The 20943-nt window shown below is 34.7% G+C and overlaps 2 protein-coding genes across 4 annotated transcripts; one reads left to right on the top strand and one right to left on the bottom strand.

Moving 5' to 3' along the window:
- Window positions 1–1650: 1650 nt before the first annotated feature.
- On the top strand, window positions 1651–9108 carry LOC146908708 (SKP1-like protein 21). 2 transcript variants are annotated; one of them, XM_085729793.1, is made up of 11 exons: window positions 1651–1783; window positions 2808–2885; window positions 3012–3132; window positions 3405–3629; window positions 3764–3955; window positions 4035–4145; window positions 4304–4382; window positions 5660–5763; window positions 5880–6031; window positions 7784–7917; window positions 8626–9108. In XM_085729793.1, coding segments are annotated over exons 3-11 (1035 nt in total). In that variant the 5' UTR covers window positions 1651–1783; window positions 2808–2885; window positions 3012–3096; the 3' UTR covers window positions 8628–9108. The 2 variants fall into 2 exon arrangements, with proteins under 2 accessions (XP_085585919.1, XP_085585918.1); XM_085729792.1 differs by lacking the exon at window positions 1651–1783 and adding an exon at window positions 2422–2545.
- A 694-nt stretch (window positions 9109–9802) lies between these two features.
- Window positions 9803–15746, bottom strand: LOC146908707 (signal peptide peptidase-like 4). Of its 2 annotated transcripts, none has more exons than XM_085729789.1 (14): window positions 15414–15746; window positions 13681–13839; window positions 13420–13531; window positions 13080–13196; window positions 12777–12928; window positions 12379–12561; window positions 11980–12014; window positions 11677–11839; window positions 11476–11529; window positions 11267–11359; window positions 11020–11162; window positions 10773–10843; window positions 10587–10670; window positions 9803–10168 (listed from the first exon to the last, which is right to left on the bottom strand). In XM_085729789.1, the coding sequence occupies exons 1-14, from the start codon at window positions 15543–15545 to the stop codon at window positions 10053–10055; spliced, it is 1614 nt and encodes a 537-aa protein (XP_085585915.1). In that variant the 5' UTR covers window positions 15546–15746; the 3' UTR covers window positions 9803–10052. The 2 variants fall into 2 exon arrangements, with proteins under 2 accessions (XP_085585915.1, XP_085585916.1); XM_085729790.1 differs by having other exon boundaries at window positions 11677–11833.
- Between the last annotated feature and the right edge of the window lie 5197 nt (window positions 15747–20943).

The raw sequence follows: 20943 nt of genomic DNA, 5'->3' as shown, positions 1-20943 counted from the left end.
TCTTCCACTTTTAATGATTTTTGACCTAATCCCGATCCCTTAAACCTACAACAATTGACCACTTCTATGAATCAAAACTTGTTAATAATGAGAGTTAGTCTCACCCTTACCTTAGATTATGATTCTGAAATCCAACAGCCGCGTTCTTCGTTCTTTTGGGTTCTCTCTGACTTTCTCTTCTTTCTCCCTTCTTTCCTCTGTTGTACGCGTTCTAATTTTCTCTCCCAATTACAGACTTTTATTCTTTCCCTAATTGCTCTTCTCACCACAACTTACTCTTTCCCCTAATAATCAATTATTTCTACTAAATACAATATTTCTCCCCACTTAAGAAAATACTTATATTATTATTATTATATCCTCTGCATATATATATAATAATCCACATAATATTCTAATAAAAGCCATAAATCACTTAAATATTAATTATGAAAAAGTGGGCGTTACATCAGGCACCACATCGTTTCCACATCTAAAATTTAACAAGCACTGACATGCTTCGTCGTCTTAAGCATCAATGACATATTAGCTAATTAATGGGTCATTTCTAGCAACATGGGGTTATTCAAATCAGGTAGACGATGATAAACGTAGGATTTGGTTGATCCAAACAAATTGGAACATATTTGTAATAAACCGAACCAAATCATATGAGCAAAAATAACAACAAGGAGCGTACCGCCAAATACTTCACTAAAAATAAGGGTCTTATCATCCATGTATGATCACTCATTACACACTTAATATACTAATATACTTGCTATCTTATATCACATCGCCTTACTTTGGCGACAAAGTGTCTTTTGCAGAAAAATTCTCTCACTTGAAGAAGGAGCGTACGACTAGACGTGAAGGATCCAGTAACTGATCTGACGACTATACCCCATCTCAGGAGGTAAACCCCGCTTGTTAAATCTTGAACATAACAAATGGACATTTCTAATCAATATATTGTGTAATTTTGATTGTATCAACACATTTTTTATTTGTTTATTTCACAAGGCAAAATTGATTCTTTAATCAAATTTTACTTTGCCAAAAATTAAATCATAACTTGACAAATTGACATTGTAAATGTATCCATATTGTAAATTGTGTAATGGGCATATTCTTAAGAAAGAAAAGTGAGTCACAAAGGACAAGGTTAATTACTAAGTCTTTCTTAGGTAGTACCTTTTCAAACAACACTTTCACACTATCAATCCTTCTTTTCTGATTTAGAAGATCGCAGAATGTCGTAACCACATAACCATATGAAAAAGTTAATATCCTTAGATAGAATCAAATCTCTGATACCCATTGTTAGAGAGTTTGTGAGAGCTTCGAGAGCAGCAACAAACTAATAATCCAATAATACAAAGAGATATGAACAACACATCTTTATATAAAACTTCAAAACCTTAGATATATATGTGAGTCACAACATCTATTATATATCCAACATTTAATTCATTCATCGTAAAGATAAGACTAACCACTCACATTTGAACCCAACATGAGCAATTATATAGATTATAAAGTGAATTGGTTCTATGAGTCAAATAAGTGGTGCAAATAGGATTTCTTAACCCTACGGCAAAGTGCACAATCCAACCCAAAGCCCAAAGGAAGCCTCAATTTTTCATTTTTTTTTCTTTTTATTTTTTTGTTCGAAATCAAAATCCTCTTTCTCTCTCTTCTTTCTCTCTCTTCTCTTCTATTCTATCCATTTTCTCTGTTCATCGCCGACAACCGCCAATTCCCTCCCTTTTCAAAGCAATTCCCTCTCTCTCCGTCTTCTCAGGTACTTCTCGCTCAAACCCTTTTCCTCTCTCTCTCTAGAAATGTCTTCAACGTTTGGATTGGTTTGCTCCATTTTAATGTTTACCGTTTTTTTGCAATACCTATGCTGTTTTCACCTAACCTCGTTGTATAGAATCATGGGATGTCTTCAAAATGTGTTTTTTTTAATGTTCTTTTGTTGTTGTTTTTGAATTTTGTTTATGTTTTGCTTGCTATAAATGATGATGTTAGCAAAAATGGTGGGTGCTAATAGTTTTTTTGTTTGTTTTTGTAATAGGAATGATTAAACTTAACTTATCATTTACTCTACATTGTGTGTTTAATAGAGGGGGTTAGTGTTATTGAAATGCTTAGGGCCCGTTTGGATTGGCGTATTTTGAGTTTATGGAAAACAACTTACGCAAATAAATAAGCTTTTATGTATTATTCATAAGCTTGTCAAGGTAGTTTATGAAAAACAATTTATAAAGATACAATTTTTGTTAGCTAGAATTTATGAGTTAACATAGAAGCTTATTTATTTGCATAAACTATTTTTCATAAGCTCAAAAAATAAGTCAATCCAAACAGTAGTTTGTTCCTTATTAGATTAGATAACTACAGTTTTGTCCGTAAGACCTAGCTCAAAGGACAATGCTGATTTTGCTAGGCTGGATACCTTCATCCAGGTTCCAACTCGATACCTCGCATCGTGTGAGTTTCCTAGCTCAATTGGCAATGCTGATTCTGTCTGGCTGGACACCTTCACCCATGTTTGAACTTGGTACCTCACAGCGTTTGAGTTTCAGATATTGCTTGCCACTTCGTCTACATACCAGACACTTATTTAATTTTTATTTCAAGGAGCCTAACGGCAAAATTCACATACACTTAGTTTTGAAAAGTTGGGGAATTGTGGGTTCGAGCCCATGCCCCAACATATTAAATGACACTGTAGCCTTTTACCATCTGAGCTGTACTTAGGGGACGCTAGCATCCATACCGAATTTGCAAACATAGTGACTTTTATATTTGTGACTTTGCAGCTTCGACTTAAAACTTGGAAGGTAGTGAATTATTCTCCATTCTGCTCTTTTGCAAGCGTATGCCTGTTTTGCTTTGTGGTAAGGAGAATTGTGTATCACTGCAATAATTTGGTGGACAATGTACATTTGAGAAATGCTGCTGCGACAACCTAATCCCGAGGGAAGGAGTACTTAAACGTGTTATCTGATTTTCTGGACTTGAAGGTTAAGTTTTGACCTCAGCATATACTGTTTACACCGGCAAGAAACTTCAAATATCAACAGATTTTAGTTTTCAAATTGGTTTAAAATGTCGGAAGTCGACATGTCAGTTATTAAACCCGAGGTATGATATCTCACTTCTTCCACATTACTATTTGATTTCTTGAATAAGTTCAATGTTGTCTCTTTTATAGCATCCAAAGTTAAACCAAATTGTTTCTTTTTAATCATTGTTGTATGTATTGTGGGGGGAAACAGAAACCCTAGGAAAATTTATTTAATTCTTTTCTCTTTGCCTGCATTATCCGGAAAGTCAAAACTATTACACTTGAACCTAATTAAACAGCTCTACTAAAGAACCAATACCTTGCTTTGCTAATTAATTTTAATTTTCAGATGATGAAGCCCTATATTTGGCTTCAGACTTCGGATGGTTCAATTCAACAGGTGGAACAAGAAATTGCAATGTTTTGCCCTCTTATTTGTCAAGAAATAATACAAAAAGGCACGGGATCTTCCAAAAATTGTGCGATATGTCTTCCTGAAAAAGTCTCTCCTGCTATGTTGAGCTTAGTTCTTGATTATTGTCGTTTTCATCAAGTACCAGGCCGCTCAAATAAGGTTCTTCATCTTTATTTAATGCTTCCCCCCCCCCCCCCCCCCTCCAATTATTTTTATCTTCATAGAAGACAATTTAAGGCTGAAAAACTTTGAATGTCAAAGATGATTTGACATAGGGGGTATTCTTGGTATAGGAACGGAAGTCTCATGACGAGAAATTCATAAGGATGGATACCAAACGGCTCTGTGACTTGACATCTGCTGCCGACAGCCTTCAATTGAGACCATTGGTTGATCTTACAAGCCGTACACTTGCAAGAATAATTGAAGGAAAATCTCCTGAGGAGATACGGGAGATATTTCATTTGCCAGATGATCTAACAGAGGTATGTGGTGCTTGAGAGAACTCTGCTGATTATTCCTTTCATGTTAAATTTTCATTTTTCACACATACTTTTGATCCAGGAAGAGAAGTTAGAGCCTCTGAAAAATACAACTGATGACCCGAGGATAAGGCTCTTGAACCGGTTGTATGCGAAAAAAAGGAAAGAGCTAAAAGAACGTGGGAGGTTAAAGGTACTACAATGTCCTCTCTTTATTTAATATTACAGTATACACCATTGTCCAATGTTGTCTTTATTTCTAAATGCAGAGATTTTGTTTGCATATTTTTTATTATGTTCTAAACTGTAGAATGTTGACTTTAATAAGAATTGGTCTCTCGCATGTTTCAGAATGTTGAATTAGAAGAAGAGCATGTAGATGAGCGTTCGGTTGATGACCTTTTGTCTTTTATTAATGGAAATGATGCAGGTAAGACAAAAATCTTTTATTCCTACTTTTCACCCAATTACTTCCTGTGTTCTGCCTGTAGATTGATGAACTGTGTAGCAGCCCATCCCTGATTGAAGTATTAGGTACCGTTTGGCCTGGCTTTTTTACAGTCAAAAAGCTACTTTAAAACAAAGTTAAAATTAAGGGCTTTAAGAAAGAAGTTAAAGTTGTTTGGTTACTTTATTATTTTTTGTTTTACAACTATTTTTAAGTTAAAAGTTGTTTGGCAAAATATTGTACAAAGCTTTGAATCTAATAGTTGGTTTTTTCATTTCCAATTATACCCTATAACAAATTTGGTTATAAGAGTACTATATTTTTGGTGTCATTCAAAAAGATAAGAATTTATATTATATGATAATATATTAGTTACATTGTTGGTGTCATCGAAAAGATATGTATAGTTTTTTTTTAATAAGAAAAAGATATGCATTTACAATATGCCTTGTCCAAAAGATATGTATAGTTTGTTGCTAACAAGTAGTTCTAAAGTAGCATTCAACAACTTTTGGCCAAAGCTCATTCCATTCAATTTTATGCATTCTAAAAAAAGTATTTTTTTTAGTAAGTACTTAATTGATATTGTGTTTGGCCTACCTTCTCCTTAAAATTGTAGACAAGTAGAAAAAAAGCCGGGCCAAACGGTACCTTATTATCAGTAATATTACTTACAGTTTTGTTCTAAACCCACATGATGAGCCAACCAGTTCATTTGTGGCCGTGACCATATAATCAAAATTTGAATTGCTCATTTACTTTGACCATGTAATTCCGAATGCTAGCATCGACCAGAAGCTCCAGTGTGGGTTGTCTATATTTAAAGATGACAGCGTTCTTATATTAATAGAACTATTTGCTTGTCTAGATTTAGGGTAGATTAGTTTAAATCATACAGTCAACACTAATGCTAATGTTGTTTCCCTTTCTATGTTGCTGCCATTGTTCTTAAAATATATTTGATATAATTGAAATCAAGGTGTGAGAAATACTTGAATGTTCCTTACACCCGTCCTGACATCACAGTTGTATGGCATTTTCCCTCGAACCTTGTGTGTGCTTATGTCCAATGTCCATAGCATTTATCTTGGTAACTTTTTTATTGCCCGTGCATCTTGCAACCTCTACTTTTTCATTTCATTTTAAAACTGTTGTGTAATTCTTTTTTCGTAGGAATTGTTTGAAAGCTATAGGGTCTTAAGTTACATTCCAGTTTGTTTCCTTTCAACTGCTAATTAAGGGTGAATAATTTTTCACAGATTCAAAAGTGTCTAAAACTTCTAAGAATAAAAAGAAGAACAGAAGAAAAAAAGAGCAGAAGAAGAGCACTTCTCTGACTGAAGCTTCCAAACTGAAAAATAAGGTCCGTGGAATTATCATGTTATTTCGCTTCTTTTTTTTTTCCCTCTTCTAATAAACAAACTCGATTATTTTTCATATAAATTCTAAAAGTATTTATTGCCTGTTTTCTTGTGATAGGAGTTAAATGGTCATAGTGCTGTATCTGATAAAATTGCTGGGCCCTCAAATATGCATACAGAAGATGACGCATTTGCTCATAGAGAGTTTGGTGATGATGACGACAACATAGATGATGAGATCGATCCGGCACTGCAGGAGAAAATTGACAGGTGAGCTCCATTCTAAGTACATTGTTTGCAGTAATTGGTTATAAAATCTAATCTTTATTTTCTTTAATCGATGCTGTCTGCCTATCATTGTCTTTAGCATAGTTGCAGTCACAGATCCCTAGCTTTTCCTGTCTAAATGATTGAACTCTACCCTGCTACAAATTGTACATTTTGGATCATCTATAGCTTGTTGAAAATGGAATGAAGTGGTTGTTTCTTCAGAGATGGATAAATAACAACACTGAGTTAAATTTGGTTGAATTTAGACTTCAATATTATAATCTTGGTCGCGGTTTTAGAGGAAAATGAGAAATTTAGTAATCTTGTATCTCATAGCAGTCTAGCAATGAATTTTTCACGATCTTGAATACTGTAAAACTCTCAGCTAGGTAATGCTAATGGTTTTGATTGCGTGTGTGTACTTTGCTCTGGATAAATAAATTAATCTAAAAATATTACTTCTGGTTCAGTGTAACATTGGTTAACATAGGGGACATTTGGAAAATTATATCTTGGATTATCTTATGCTATAAACACTTCGTAAATGTTTGGAAGGATTTATGAAAATTGAATATGATATGTCCATAAGTTGTTTTTATATTATTTTTATAAGCTCCTTAAGATAGCTTATAGAAAAAACTAATAGAGCATGTGTGGAGTTTACTGTTATTTCCTCTTTGATTATAGGTATAGTTTATATTTAAACGCTTGTATAACTGTTAGAAACCCCAAAACTAGCTGATGGGGGTGAGGACTGAGGGCTGCTCAACCCTTATAATAACTAATCCGACCATATCTCTAGTCCGTATGGATCTCAGCACAACCTCTTGCGCTCAGGATTGATTATCTGTAGTGTGAAAAATGCGGGTGGCACAGTAACAGAGATCTTAACTCGCACTCTTACACCCAAGACTGGAATCTCAAGCATGGACAAATATGTGGGGCCCAATAACAAGTCTAGGATAAGCTCTTGCATCATCTTAGAATTTGGACTAGACCTAACTCAACTTCATATACTAGTTCATGGGAGTGAGCGATGCCGAAGCCTTATAAGGACAAATTCGACCATATCTCTAATCAACGTGAGATATCAACGGACTCCTTCATTCTCGGGTTTGGACATCCTAAGTGTGGAGAAACATATGGATGTCCCAATAACATATGGATGTCCCAATAGTGATGATTTAACACCTCCCCTCATGTGTAGAAAAATACAGATGTCCCAATAACAGATCTAGGAATGGCCTTCGATACCATCTTAGAATTTGAATTGGGCCCAACTCAATCTCAGTAGCTAGCTCGTGGTGGTGGAGGCTGCTCAAGCGTTTATTTGGCCATATGTTTAGCTGATGAGGGATCTCGACGCACCTCATCCTCAAGATTGGACGTCTGAAGCGCAGACAATTGTGGGTGACCCAATAATAGAGATCTTATCCAAACTTTCCCATAATGGTATACATTTTGCTTTCTTGCTTAGGAGGAATAGTGATCCCTCCTTCCTTTCTTTTAAGCATTTGGCAAAACTACCTGTAAAATTTGCTTCTACTGCTGCCTTCTACCCACTTGAGATAGATCCACGTATTTGTTCATGACATTCTTGTTAATTGTCTTCCCCGTATCTCTTTTCCACATTCATTTTTCGGTCACAAAGATAACAATTTATTATAAAGGAATGTTTGCATGATGGTTATAGACTTGTGTTTTTTAAATTATATACATGGGTTCTTATATGCTTGATTTCCTTTGACACAGGGAAGTAGAAGATTTTGCCCGCCGATTAAATTCCGACTGGCCAGAAAGGATGCAAGATTTTTTATCATCAGGTCAAGAAAGGACGTCAATGCTTTTTGCTACCAACGGGAATGGTTTTCTAAGGCGAAATACTTGTATGTTTTTCTATCTGTTTGCAGTTATTTTACTTATCAGTTATACACATGCTAGCTGAACTTTTAAATTCCTTTTCTATAACTGTTTTGTTTTATCCTTTTCTTTTTAGTAGCTGACAACATATTTGTACAATAATATTCTTGGCATTCCATCATTTACAAATTAGTTCTTTCTGTCCTTTATTTTTATGCTTATACATAATGGATGAGAATGGTGGCACACCGGAGGGGACTCAGTCTCACCCTAGCCTTCACCACTTCAATATGCTGTTAGTTTTAACCATTGGATTGTAAAAATTCCTATCCAACTGTTAAAACTATGGGCTCAAGTGTCCCATCCACAATAGCATAGTAGCTTACCCTGCTATGCACAGTAAAAATTGCATCTTACTATCAACTTTTGGAACCATAATATGCCATTTAGCCAATAAAGCTTTCTCCTGATATCACCTCTGAACTTGACTTGAATTCATGAAACTATAGCCTGGTTGTTATCTCCTTGATTTGGGCTTGAATTTATTCAGGGTGTTAATTTAATAATAAAATATTGTAATATAATTATGCCTTCCCTAACTTTTGATATAACATGTTAAAATTGACAGTATTTCATTTCATACCATTTCAGCCATTTATGATGTCATCTACAATTCTTCTAAATAGTTGTTTTATTTTTTGGATTAACTCTGATAAATATCTTTGCTTGTACAGGACTGCATTCGAGGGAAATGAGTACACACAAGCCTACCCATCTGGCCAATGGCTGGAACAATTTTGAGAGTTGCTGACAAGCACTTGAAAAGTGTAGCATGTCAGTTTTTATTTTCCCGATTTACTCTTCAATTTTATTCTCTGCACTTCATTTGGTGCTTAGTCCAGGCGAAATTTGATGCTGGGGGCTGTCCATTGTACCTAATTTATAGGAAAGACGTAAATGAGAAAACTGTTTTCTGAGCTTGTAAGGGACGTATATATCTTGTCCTTTTGCCTTCGGTTTGTTCCTTTACAAGTTTTGATTTAGAGGCTCATTTGTGCCTTGATGATTTATGAATGTTAGATCAGAAAAGGTTTTGAAGGCTCATTTGTGCCTGTTTATGTAATGCTTGGTGAAATATAGGTTGAGATTTGATGGTTTTATGACCATTCCTTGTCAAAAGCATTTTGATACTATTAATCAATACTTCTTCTCTAACACATTGAAGTTTACCTTTAGAAGCAATTATTAGTTGTTACCGTGATTAAATTACTTTCAGGAGATGTTCTAATGCATGATTAATTGATAATGTAGAAGTTTTGAACACAAATAGTGGATTAAATTATACCCAAAGAAGATTGGAGACCATAGAAATGAAATATTAGATTTCAGGGCCAACCCTGATATATTGATTATTTCACTTTTATCTTATCTGATTTCCTTTCCCTAAACCAACATCCTGAATTTATGAGATTTATATGGATCATTTTTCAAGCTCCTTCTTAGTGTTGGTATCCACTTGAAATTAGTTAATACTGGTGATTAAAATTGAGCCTGATTTTGTACCAAGAAAAAAATTTGAGCCTGATTCAGCACCGCAAGTGGAGATGATTCATTGGTAATTCATGATATAGAATATAACTTTCAAGAAAGTTAGATTTAGACAACCTTTTATTTATATAATTTTCAAATCATACCGTCATTGTCGTATTTTCTCATCATGAAACTCTAGTTTCTGGCAATACCATGCAGCAGCCTTTGAAATCTATTTCCAGTGCATCGAAAATTATTGGAGATATCATTTGGCTGTTGTCATTAAGATAATAGTTGTGAACCATGCTCAGGAAGACATGGAAAATGCTATAAAGAAAACCAAGACATGAAATCTCTTAAAAATTTGTGACCTATGAACAATTTTCTCAAAAAAAAAAAATCTAATCTTACACCAAAGTACAAACAGATTCATGGCTCCTCCAACATCTAACAGTCAAGAGGGTATCTCAAGTTACAGCTGCTGATTTAAGTACAGTGCCTTGTACAATATCGTTAGGCTGAATTTTGTAATACTTATGATAGATCTACAAATGTTAACACATAATATCTTTCCTATGATTTGTTATAAGTCTCCTGTAAACTAAAACCTACAATACTATTCCGCGGGAGATTACTCGTCTACTGGTTGATGATCCTCTTTGATGTGAGGGCAAGGCATTTTTGGCATCCCCCTTGTCCATAAAATCTCAAGTTCGCCTCTCTTCTTTCCCAATGACAAAAAGGTTCCTGCATATACACAAGAATGTTTCAAATATTGTACTAGTTTTGATGCTTCTACCTAATAATATGCTTCATATGGCATAGTGGGATATAGAAAATCTACAAATTGTTAAAGAAGAAAACATCATAAGAAACATGGATAAGACTTGGGATAAGTTTCACAAGGTGCTTTTTGCGTAGTCAAACAGCGGCTATCACAGTGGTTTAGTGGTTTTAGTGTAGCGGAGTTTTAATAAACTACTATTGTTTTTTGATACACAATTTAATGCAAAATATCGTTAAATAGATAACACTGGTGTAGTGGAATTTGAACAAACCGCTATTTTTTTTTGATTTGTTATTGACTTCAGGTTCAAATATTTATTTTGCAAAATAATCATTGTTTGTCGTGATTCAAATTTATTTGTGTGATAGTTTTACTAACCAAGTGTAAATGGGACTATATACAGCAAAGCTGGTTGACCATGCCCATCCATCAAATTCAAAGCTATGTATGTGACAAGGAGACCTGTAGATCAAAATCCAAGGGACAGGATTTAAACTGTAATCCAAACATAATCAAGGAAAATTACTCAAATGAATTATCCTATCATTGAAAACTATAGCATACCTAAACCATAGGCACTCATCGTCCACAAGAAGTATCCTGCTCGAAGGTTCCTCTTCGCTAACCAATCATACCTGTAAAGTATATCAACAGAGTAATCAAGTTAATGAACCATTAACAAAATACGTAACATTCTTTTCCTGTTCCAAACTTTTTTGTTACAAGGATTTGATGTGCGCTACTGTTTAAGACTATAGTTAACATTAGTAGTCCAAGGAATAAGTGATCCATGTGAGATTTTCAATTTAACCTTAACGAAAATGCTACTAGAAGCCCTGGTAAAATTATGTCCCCGAAACCGATGACACTGTAACCACCCCAAGGATCGAATAAACGCGGTATCTTGAGCAGCATGGGGATACCATCTTCTCCACTCTTATCACCGCGAGCTACCTGTAAAGAAGTGAAAGTGCAGAGTTTTTTTAGGGGAAGTGCACGAACAAAATCAAACTTTGTATAGAATGGTAGTAACGGGAGATCTTTACTGAAACACTTACCACTATCATCACACTCTCATGGAAAATCAGTTTAGAGACAAACACCCAGAAGATGTCATATAGGAAGGCGCAGCTGAGAAGAACAGTTCCAACCTTGTAAAAAGAATGTATACCTTAGTGTCTTTATTTGTAAAATAGGTCACTAGAATGAAGTAAATCCATATCCATAGCCAGAAAGAGTATAAAAATGAAGTTTGAATAATCATCACCTTGAGGTTTGGTATTTGGACAATCTGAAGAACCGTAATTATCAAAGCGATACCCTGAAAAGAGAAGATTAAAAATATAACGCTCGTGATAATTCCATAAATTTCTATATATCTTATTCAAAACAACCAGTATAAAACATGAACCAAAGAAAAAGGAGTTTGACCAAAGAAACAATGGGAAAGCAAAAGAACAATTCTTACAAGAATATCTTGACCAATCCAGGCATACGATACACGGCGTTCAACTCCCCAAACCACAGCGAATGCTATGCAGAAGGGGGTGACAGCAAGAGTGAGATGTGAAACAGCACCGAAGAAGGGTACTTTCACATATGTTTGTGCAGCATGTTGAGACCATCTGAAACTATGAACATTTTGATGTCAATTCAATATCATTTTGGCCAAATCTAACAGAATAAACTATCAATATAACACTACAAAACTTCACGCAAAAGTCATTGAAAGAATAGTTCCTGTAAAGTTGACATTGTATAGAAGACTTACTGTGATAAAAGAGCCACTAAGCAAGTTTGCAGTCCCTGAAAGCATGCAAAGAATAAAGATTCAGCTTCAATAACATCAAATTGCAATCCCATGACTTTAGAGCCATTTGCTATGGATGACAGGACAAAATTTGAAAACCAAAGTGTTTGGAATAATAAATACAAAGAAATATGAAAACTAAATTCAATAAGACAATAATCCTTTGAGACACTTTTAAATTATTGCATTATATTTTGTAACTTCAAATCCGGACAGAAAGGCACTAATGTGTCCGTCTGAACGCTAGGATACCAAATTTTGGTGTAGCCTGCTCTAACATAATGTCAAGATATTATATGATATTTTCATATATTCTAACAGTAATCATCAAGAACCAAGCCTGGAAAAATAATAACTCACCTCAACACCACCAATACAAAACAGAACCACCAGAACATCAATGAACCATCTTCCCATTAGTTTGTAAAGCATAAACAAGAAACAAGAAGCAATCACAACGAATGAAAGTGCTGCCGTGGTGCTTATTTCCAAAAAAGCACTGGAACCAGCATTCTCTATATTTAGAAGCTCATCTGAATCATCCTGCAATGGTAAATTATCTATATATATTATTATGAGAACAAGATTTTAGATATGAGAAGAAAGATTCCTTCGTAAATGACCAAAATAATTCATCTCAGAAAGAAAACAAACTATTAAAGGAATCTTCTGTGAGAGGACTGTGAGGAACACTATAAATAGTATTTTATTTATCATAAGAAAACGAATAAATTTGACATGAAAAGGAACTAGGTAACCTTTAATAGCTTCTCTTGCTCAATAACACCCTCTCTGGCAGTCCAGGCAGACCAGTAAGAAGCACAGAGAATGGTACCAACAGCCATAAGCCATAAAAATACTTCTGCAACATCGACCTGTGGACGTCGTGGAGAGTATAACTGCACAGACACTTTAAGAGCGAGCGAACATGAAAACATGCAAGACACAAAACCAGATTAGGTATCAAAATGTAAACAAATTTTTTTAAATCTCCCTGTGGCCAAGGAAAGCATAATTAATTACAAAAGATTAGACACCTTCACACAAGAAGTGAAACATACCTGTGGACTTGTTTTGTATATATTTTTTCAAGGCTTCACCGGCATCCAGTGGAAGCATGACAGCAGGTATTCCAATATCAATATCGGTTTCATTTTCACAAACCATCTTGAAAAGTCCTGCAAAATAAGGATATAAAATTATTTCTTATAAAAAAGAAAATAATGTCTCATTGCAAATTACTTTTGTTTTTCTAACAAATTAGGAACATAAATTATTGACATTCTCCGAAACCTATAACCACAAACTGAAAATTTAGTATTGGAAAAAAGGAAAAAAAATAAATTACACTACAGGTTTTGAAATGCATTTTAAAAGAAGAAAAAAATTGCATGCAAACACCTTTAGCGTTATTTATAATCAGGATGGCTGAAGCACCAGCTTCTTCAGCTATATTTGCCTTGGTTGTGAAACTACATTGTCCTCGGTGCACCAAAATGATCTCGCCCGTGAGCTAACAAAATTTCAAGGCACTCCATATTACAAAATATTAATAAACTAAAAATTCTAGAGCTTTTAATATGGACATCTATCTATACTTCACATCTACAGAAGAAGTTTGCCTTATTTTTCAGTATGTTCTATATCATAAAACTAGAATACCTTATTCTTAGGTTTGCTACAACAGTCAGGAGGGTCGGCAATGGCAACTCTAGTATGGTTAGCACGTTTTTCTTTTGATTCCAATGTAGGTCCAAATCTTGCACCAACACCGACATACTCGCCGCTTTCCACACCATCAATTGAAATTGGAACTTTAACCTATCGAAAGAAAAACCGGTCAAATCTGCCGAAAAAACTCAGACATACTTCCACGACCTATCAATACTCATAGAAAATAGAAATAGGCCATATAGTTGTTTGCTGAAATCCTGAGAGACATAAGCTAAGAGATTTGCAGATTTCATTTTCAATTTTGAAAATATACACTTTTATCACTCATCTGATCACCATCACCTTGTTCTCACCATTTCAAACTTTGAATACATTCTAGTCCTCAACATTAACTTCTTTTTTTTCTCCAAAACAAACCATTAATGAAGACTAATCAAGAAGACAGAGGCATATATCTATAAAAATATTTATGTGTTTGTTTAAGCTCCTAGTGTATTCTGTGTCTGCACAGCTTTATCAATATATATATTTCTAGAAAGCCTTTTTACATTGCTGCAAGAGAATAGTTAGTTACTTTCTAATAAAGCTTTTAACTGACAGTTAAGTCAGTTACTCTAGGTTAAGGTCGTCTTTGGATAAACAACTTAAGGGTCCGTTTGGATTGACTTATTTTTGAGTTTATGAAAAATAGCTTATGCAAATAAATAAGCTTTTATATTATTTATAAGCTTGTCAAGGCAGTTTATAAAAACACAGCTTATGAAGATACAATTTTCGTAATCCAAACGGGCCCTTTAACGCTTATAGAACAAGCACTTATCATATAAGTGTTTATGAATAAGCTATTTCCATGACAAGATAGAATCAAGTCATGTAGTTTTTCTTATAAGCTATCCTAGAGAGCTTATAGAAATAAGTTTAAATCAACTTGTGAATATTTCATAAGCTTTTTCCATAAGCTAATCTAAACAGACCTTAAGAATTTTTCTCATTCTTTCACACTTCCCACCTTCACTTTCTAATAGTTAATAAAGGGTAATTTTTGGATGATATTTAAAAAAGAGTAAGTTTTAAGTGGTATCCAGAAAACAGCTACAGTTGAGATAAATTGAGAAAGATGACAACTTTCATGATTGTTTGGATAAACTAAACGGAGAAAAATATGAAATCAAACATATACCAAAATTAGCATAATGGAATCTTACAGCAAATTTTTACCTATTGCAAAAACCAGGGAAATAAAAACAAACAAAACAATAAAAGACTCATTGCAAAACAACTATACCAATAGAAATCAATTCTATTAAAAGAAGCCTTAATCAAATCATTCTGGTATTAATGCTAATTGCAATACAAAAAATTAATGCTAGAGATTAATACATTCACAAAAATGATAGAGTCTGATACAACAAACAATCTAAAACATAACCAAGCATCCAATGCTCAAAAAACAAGCTTCAAATTGAACAAAGAAAAAAAATTCTCAGTTTTCTCAAAACAGAAAACTATAATTTGAATTCTGATCCCACTCAATTTTCCACAAAAATATAAAAATAAATTTCATATTCAAATACTCTCTTTGTTTCTCTACTATCCTAGCATCAAATCAAATCAAAACAAATCACAAATTCAAGAACCAATAAGAACAGCATTTCAAGCACAAACCAAGCAAGAAAATTTCAAAGCAAGTTTATTTTTATATATGATATTATGATTTGTACCAGAACAAAGTTGTTGTCACATCCAGGTTTCTTAGGAGCAATACTATCATGATGAACTATATCACCAGCAAAAGAGAAAGTAAGAAGAACCATGAACACAGAGAAGAAGAAGATAGGTGTAAAAGAAGGCATGTTGATGAGAATTGTGAGAATCTTGATTGTAGATGGAAACTTGAGGTGTGAAAAGAAAAGGGGTTGGAGTATGATAGAAAAAGATTATATCTTTGTAAAGAAAAATGGAAAAGATGAAGGTGGTAGTACAAAGGAAGAAGAGGAAATCGTGAAGGGGTGTAGTGAGAGAAAGACAAGACAAGAGAGAGAGAAAGAAAGAGACACAAAGGTTTTACTTTTTTATATTTGATATAGTACGACTCATTTTACTTCACAATTTTCTCTTTGACATTTTCATTTTCATACACAACAAATAATTATACATCGACATCGTTTGATCCATGTGTAAAATAATTATACATCAATATAATATATTAATTAAATTCATTAGTTTTTCTTTATAAGAATTAAAGACTAATTTATCTTATGTATAAAAAAGTATGTAGAGATTAATTTGAACTTTATTTTGTTAGAGATTAAATTGGATCTGAAGAAAATTACGAGGTGGATCATTATTCAACTTTTTATTGAACCAAATGTATTTCTTGCGTGCAACTGCAAAATTTAATCTTTTTAAAATACTTTCTTTATCTTTTTTTTCTTCTTTTGCACCAGTTTTCGACCCACTAAAGGTTGTCGACTAATCTGGCTCGTGTGTAGAGACATGCACACTGACCAAGTGTTGTTCCCCTTGGAAATCGAACCCGATATTCTCCGGGTACATCATTGGAAGGAGCGTCTTGCTATTGGAGTCCAAACAACTTAGTTAATACTACTTTCTCTATCTTGTATCAAACTACTATCTAACATATAAAATAGTATTGTATTTGTCTCGATAAATATTTTCAAAATATCAATTTTTATATTTTTATTATTAGATAATTAAAGATGTTAAAAATCATAATTGAATATTTATATGTCTGAAACAATCGAGTGAATGGGTGAAATGAAACAATTGATTATTCTGATTAATATTTGTCGTTATTTATTTTTTTTGAAGAAAATATTTGTCGTTATTTGATAATGATAATGATAATAATGTTTTATTTTTTGCTAAATTTTTTGTGTTTGTCGAATGTAAGATGGAACATGAAGAAAACGCCGCGTGGTAACCGTTGAACTAAAATTTCATCTATTTTACGTTATTGGTTTGTTTGGTAGAACACGCGCTTCACGTGTACATGATGTCCACGCGTTTCTTATCAAAAGATAGCTATAAGAATAAGAAAAAGAATAAAGATAAAGTTAATTTTCGTACGCCATGTTGCCCATGATATAGTGATGGAGTACATGTTTACAAATTGTCCAAATTTGTTGTGTCTCGTGTATAAAAAAAACACTACAAATTACAAAATATCTATCTATGTTGGATTGGGTTGATTCAAATTGAGTTTGAATCTCTAAACTCCTAAAAAGTGTCTCAAATTTGGAAAAAGAAGTTTTTTACTGATATATGACGGAAAAAAAAAAAGTTTTTGTTAGAGTGATTATCAATTTTTCTTTGAATGCACGTGTTAATGCATAGTTAGTTTGATAAATTTTACTTCTTTATCCGAGTTTAAATTTAGAAAATTGCTGTTGACACATTAGAGAAGGCTGGGACACACATGTAAAATACGTTTTTGTCCCCTCGGCAGTTAACTGCCGAGGAATTAAAAATCCGGCTGCAGTTAACTGCCGAGGAATTCCTCGGTAGTTAACTGCCGAAGTTTTCTGCTACAAATCTGGCAGAAGCTCTCTCATCTCCATTATTCATCACATCTTCAAATTTTTTTTCTCAAATCTCTCTCACAAATCTCTCTAAAAAACCCAACCAAATCCAACCAAATTTATTCAACAAAATCACAAGTAATTATAATGCTATTAACTTAAATTTTAGTTGTTATAAATGTTTTTATTTTTTAGTTTTTGAGTATATTTATTTTATTTTAGTTTTTGAGTAGATTTACATAGTATAATTCATTTTTAGAGTAAAATGTTTGTATGATGTTTATGTTATAGTTTAAAGTTTATTGGTTATATTTTAATTTGGTGTTTTAAATTAATTTTTTATTTTAGTTTTTAATTAGATTTACATGTTATAAATCATTTTTAGATTAGATGTTAGTTGATTAATTTTGTTAAAATGTTTGCATGATGATTATGTTATAATTTAAAAATTTTAGGGTTATTTTTTTATTTGGTGTTTAATAATTTTTATTTTATTTTAGTAAGACTATATGATTTATTTTAAGAGTAAATATAATTTGAATAATTTTTCATTGATTCTTTTAAATTTCTATGTGTGTAGATTTGAAACAATGGCCGGATGGATCGACGTTCATGCAACATTCAACGGCGGAGAACCTCAGAGGTTGAAGGTTCGGTGCCTTGATGTAACGTTAAGAGATCTCAAGGATCAACTGAATGAATTCAACCAAGGAGTCAACCCAAGAGACACAAGAAGGGTGCAAAATGTTCGGTATAAACGTCCAAAGCTCGACGAGGGGAGCGTATCATTCACTTGGGTGGAGTTAAAGAACGACGAAAACGTGACGAGTATGTTTTGGGAGCACACCAAGTTCCAGTGGATCGATATGCGGGTGACGTTGCTGAGATCAACTGAAGATATCATCAACAGTTTGATTCCGCCAGAAGATCGTCATTAGTTAGGGTAAGGTGCATTCCAACTACAACAAATGTTTTACCTCTGAAATGGGGTGATTCAAACTTGCCAAACGGCCAGGACTCAAGCATTTCGCTGGGCATTAATGTTTTTCCTTTGAAAAGATTAAATTTTTGTTAGGCTTGCTTAGATGATGGTATTAAGTGTCAAGGAATGGACCTCATTTCGTTGGCACTTGAATACCATCATATAAATCAAGCCTGACAAAAATTTATTCTTTTCAAAGGAAATCATGAATGCCCAGCAAAATGCTTGAGTCCTGTTGTTTGGCAAGTTTGAATTTACCCCATTTCAGAGGTAAGACAGTTGTTGTAGTTGGAAGGTACATTCCGGAATGTGATGTAATTGTTTTTTTTTAAATACGTCGTTTATGTAATGTAACGAAACCTGTATCGCAATATTTATTCGAACGAATTCATGCTATTGTAATATTTATTCGAATTCACGCTATCGCAATATTTATTGGAATTCACTCTATCGCAATATTTTAAATAACATAAAATAATTTTTAAAGAATTTCTAATAATTTTCTACCACAATTCTATTCTAAACAAAATAAAACACAAAAAAAAAAATTTAAAAAAACAAACTCGGCAGTTAAGTGCCGAGGAAAACCACGGCAGTTTAGTACCGAGGAAAACCTCGGTAGTTTACTACCGCCGGTTTCATCATTTCCTCGGCAGTTAACTGCCGAGTCGTCCTGAACCTAGAAATTGGCAGAACCTGTTGAAGGCAGAATTACATGTGTTTTTACACATTGTAAACACATTGTTTGGATGCCAAAGCTAGTCAAAGAAAATAAATTTGGCTCAATTTAAGTGGCGCAGCTGTGTTTAAATGGCAAAATAAATTTGGCTCAATTTAACAAACACTAATTAAACGAACAAACTAATGAACCAAATCATCAAAATGTCATAAACAAAAAAGAACATAATGTCATCAAAATACAAACATAATGTCATCAAAATACATACATAATGTCATGAAAATCCGAAATGTAAACAACAAGTCCTAATCCTACTGCTGGTCCTGGTCCTGCTGGTGCCTCCTCCTCGGTCTCTGGGCTCTCCTCCTGGTAATGATCGGCGCGATCTGCTGCCTAACATCCTGCAAGGCCGCATACAACTGCTGAGGGGTCATGCTCATCACCTCCTGACCCAAAAACTCATCAGCATGGGCAACAGCGCCGCTAACCATGTCATAGGTGTCAGGGGAGCTTCTCGCCTCGTACCGCTCCCACTGCTCTGCAACGATCTGCTCCTCGTTTGGAGGCCTCGGAACATCTCCCGGAAGAAGTGGCAAAATCTGAGGGTGAGACATAAGCGTGTACCATCGTACATAGCCCTCTGCCATACGCCATGGCTGCTCTCCTGCCTGCTCACCCCAATCAGCCTCCTTAAGTGTGTGAGTGCGGAAGTCCGAGAAGGCCTGCACAATCTCAGTCGGTGTCAGCGCTGGAACATCCGTCGGAGGTCTAGGTACCAACTGGACGTATCCGTACTGCCTCAATACCCTCTCCGGCAGGTGACGGTACACCCTACGGTCGCCGCACATGATCCAGCCAGAATACCAAAATACCTCCTCGAAAGGCTGGAACTCCCTGTGCCCTTCGTACGGCCTCCAGCATACGTCATCAAACGTAATGCGATCAAGCAATGACCGATACGTGGCCCCCTCTCCATGACCCTTCTGAAGAGTCCACCTCGCCGCAACCGGTAAATTTTCAATGTAGTCCGGGTTTGGATCAACAGTGTAAAACTTAGGGAAGTGCGACAAAAACCATGCCTGCATAAACCATACAAATCACATATAAATAAATTAAAGTTAACTAAAAAAATAAAATTTACAATTAACAAAAAAAATATAACAAAATATAACAAAATAATAATAGTTAACAAAAAAAAATTAAAGTTAACGAAAAAATATAACAAAATATAACAAAATAATAATAGTTAACAAAAAAATTTAAATTTAAATTTAATTTTTACTTACAGTGAGCAGTGTCACGCTTCCCCCAAGCTGCCTGTCTCCGGGCAAACAAGCCTGAGCTAACTCATCGTACAGGTATGCAAGTGCCATCCCTCCCCATGAATAAGCACGCATCCCCGCGTAGCCGTCCGCCATAGTCGTCAAATAAATCAACTGGATGCGCTTGTTGCTTCTATCCCCAAACAACAGGCATCCAACCAAGTATAGAAGGTAGGACTTCACACAATAAGTCCTAACCCTCTCCAACTCCTCCAGCTCCTCTGGATCCTGTGTATCCGCCAAAAGGTTGGCTCTACCAAGGTGCGTCGTATAAAACTCCCTCAGCTTAGGATAACTAATGTATCCACCATACTCAGTATTGCAGATTTTCTCTGCCTGCGACCTCGACGCACCCAAGTGAGTCATCAGTAGTGCCTCTCCCTCATGTCTCAGCATCTTCTTCCGGTGGCCCAACATCCGCCCTTCAATCGGGACATGCATAAGACATGCGACATCATCCAAAGTCACAGTCATCTCCCCCATAGGCATGTGAAAAGTGCTGGTCTCGGAATGCCACCTCTCGCATAGAGTCATCAGCAAAGCGTGAGGCACAGTGGCGTAGCCCAAGTATACCAAATCATGTAACCCACTCTGCATAAGCGGATCCCAAAACCATCTCTGATTGGGGTTTGGACGTCCGAGACTCAAAATCTTGGGGCCATGATTAATTGGTTTTACAAAACGCTTCTTGCGGCACTGCAAAAATAGAAAAATAAACATAGTTTA

Source organism: Medicago sativa, chromosome 7, assembly GCF_051527215.1.
Source record: "Medicago sativa cultivar Bolivia chromosome 7, Bolivia_mono, whole genome shotgun sequence".
NCBI lineage: Eukaryota > Viridiplantae > Streptophyta > Magnoliopsida > Fabales > Fabaceae > Medicago > Medicago sativa.
This window is presented reverse-complemented; position numbering and strand designations above follow the sequence as displayed.

Coding starts and splice junctions, on each gene's coding strand:
- LOC146908708 (XM_085729793.1), top strand. CDS start 3,097: ATGTCGGAAGTCGACATGTCAGTTATTAAACCCGAG. Junction 3,133..3,404: donor TGTCAGTTATTAAACCCGAG/GTATGATATCTC, acceptor TTTAATTTTCAG/ATGATGAAGCCCTATATTTG. Junction 5,764..5,879: donor CTTCCAAACTGAAAAATAAG/GTCCGTGGAATT, acceptor TTCTTGTGATAG/GAGTTAAATGGTCATAGTGC.
- LOC146908707 (XM_085729789.1), bottom strand. CDS start 15,545: ATGCCTTCTTTTACACCTATCTTCTTCTTCTCTGTGTTCATGGTTCTT. Junction 12,929..13,079: donor TATACAAAACAAGTCCACAG/GTATGTTTCACT, acceptor TCGCTCTTAAAG/TGTCTGTGCAGTTATACTCT. Junction 11,840..11,979: donor TTAGTGGCTCTTTTATCACA/GTAAGTCTTCTA, acceptor AAATGTTCATAG/TTTCAGATGGTCTCAACATG.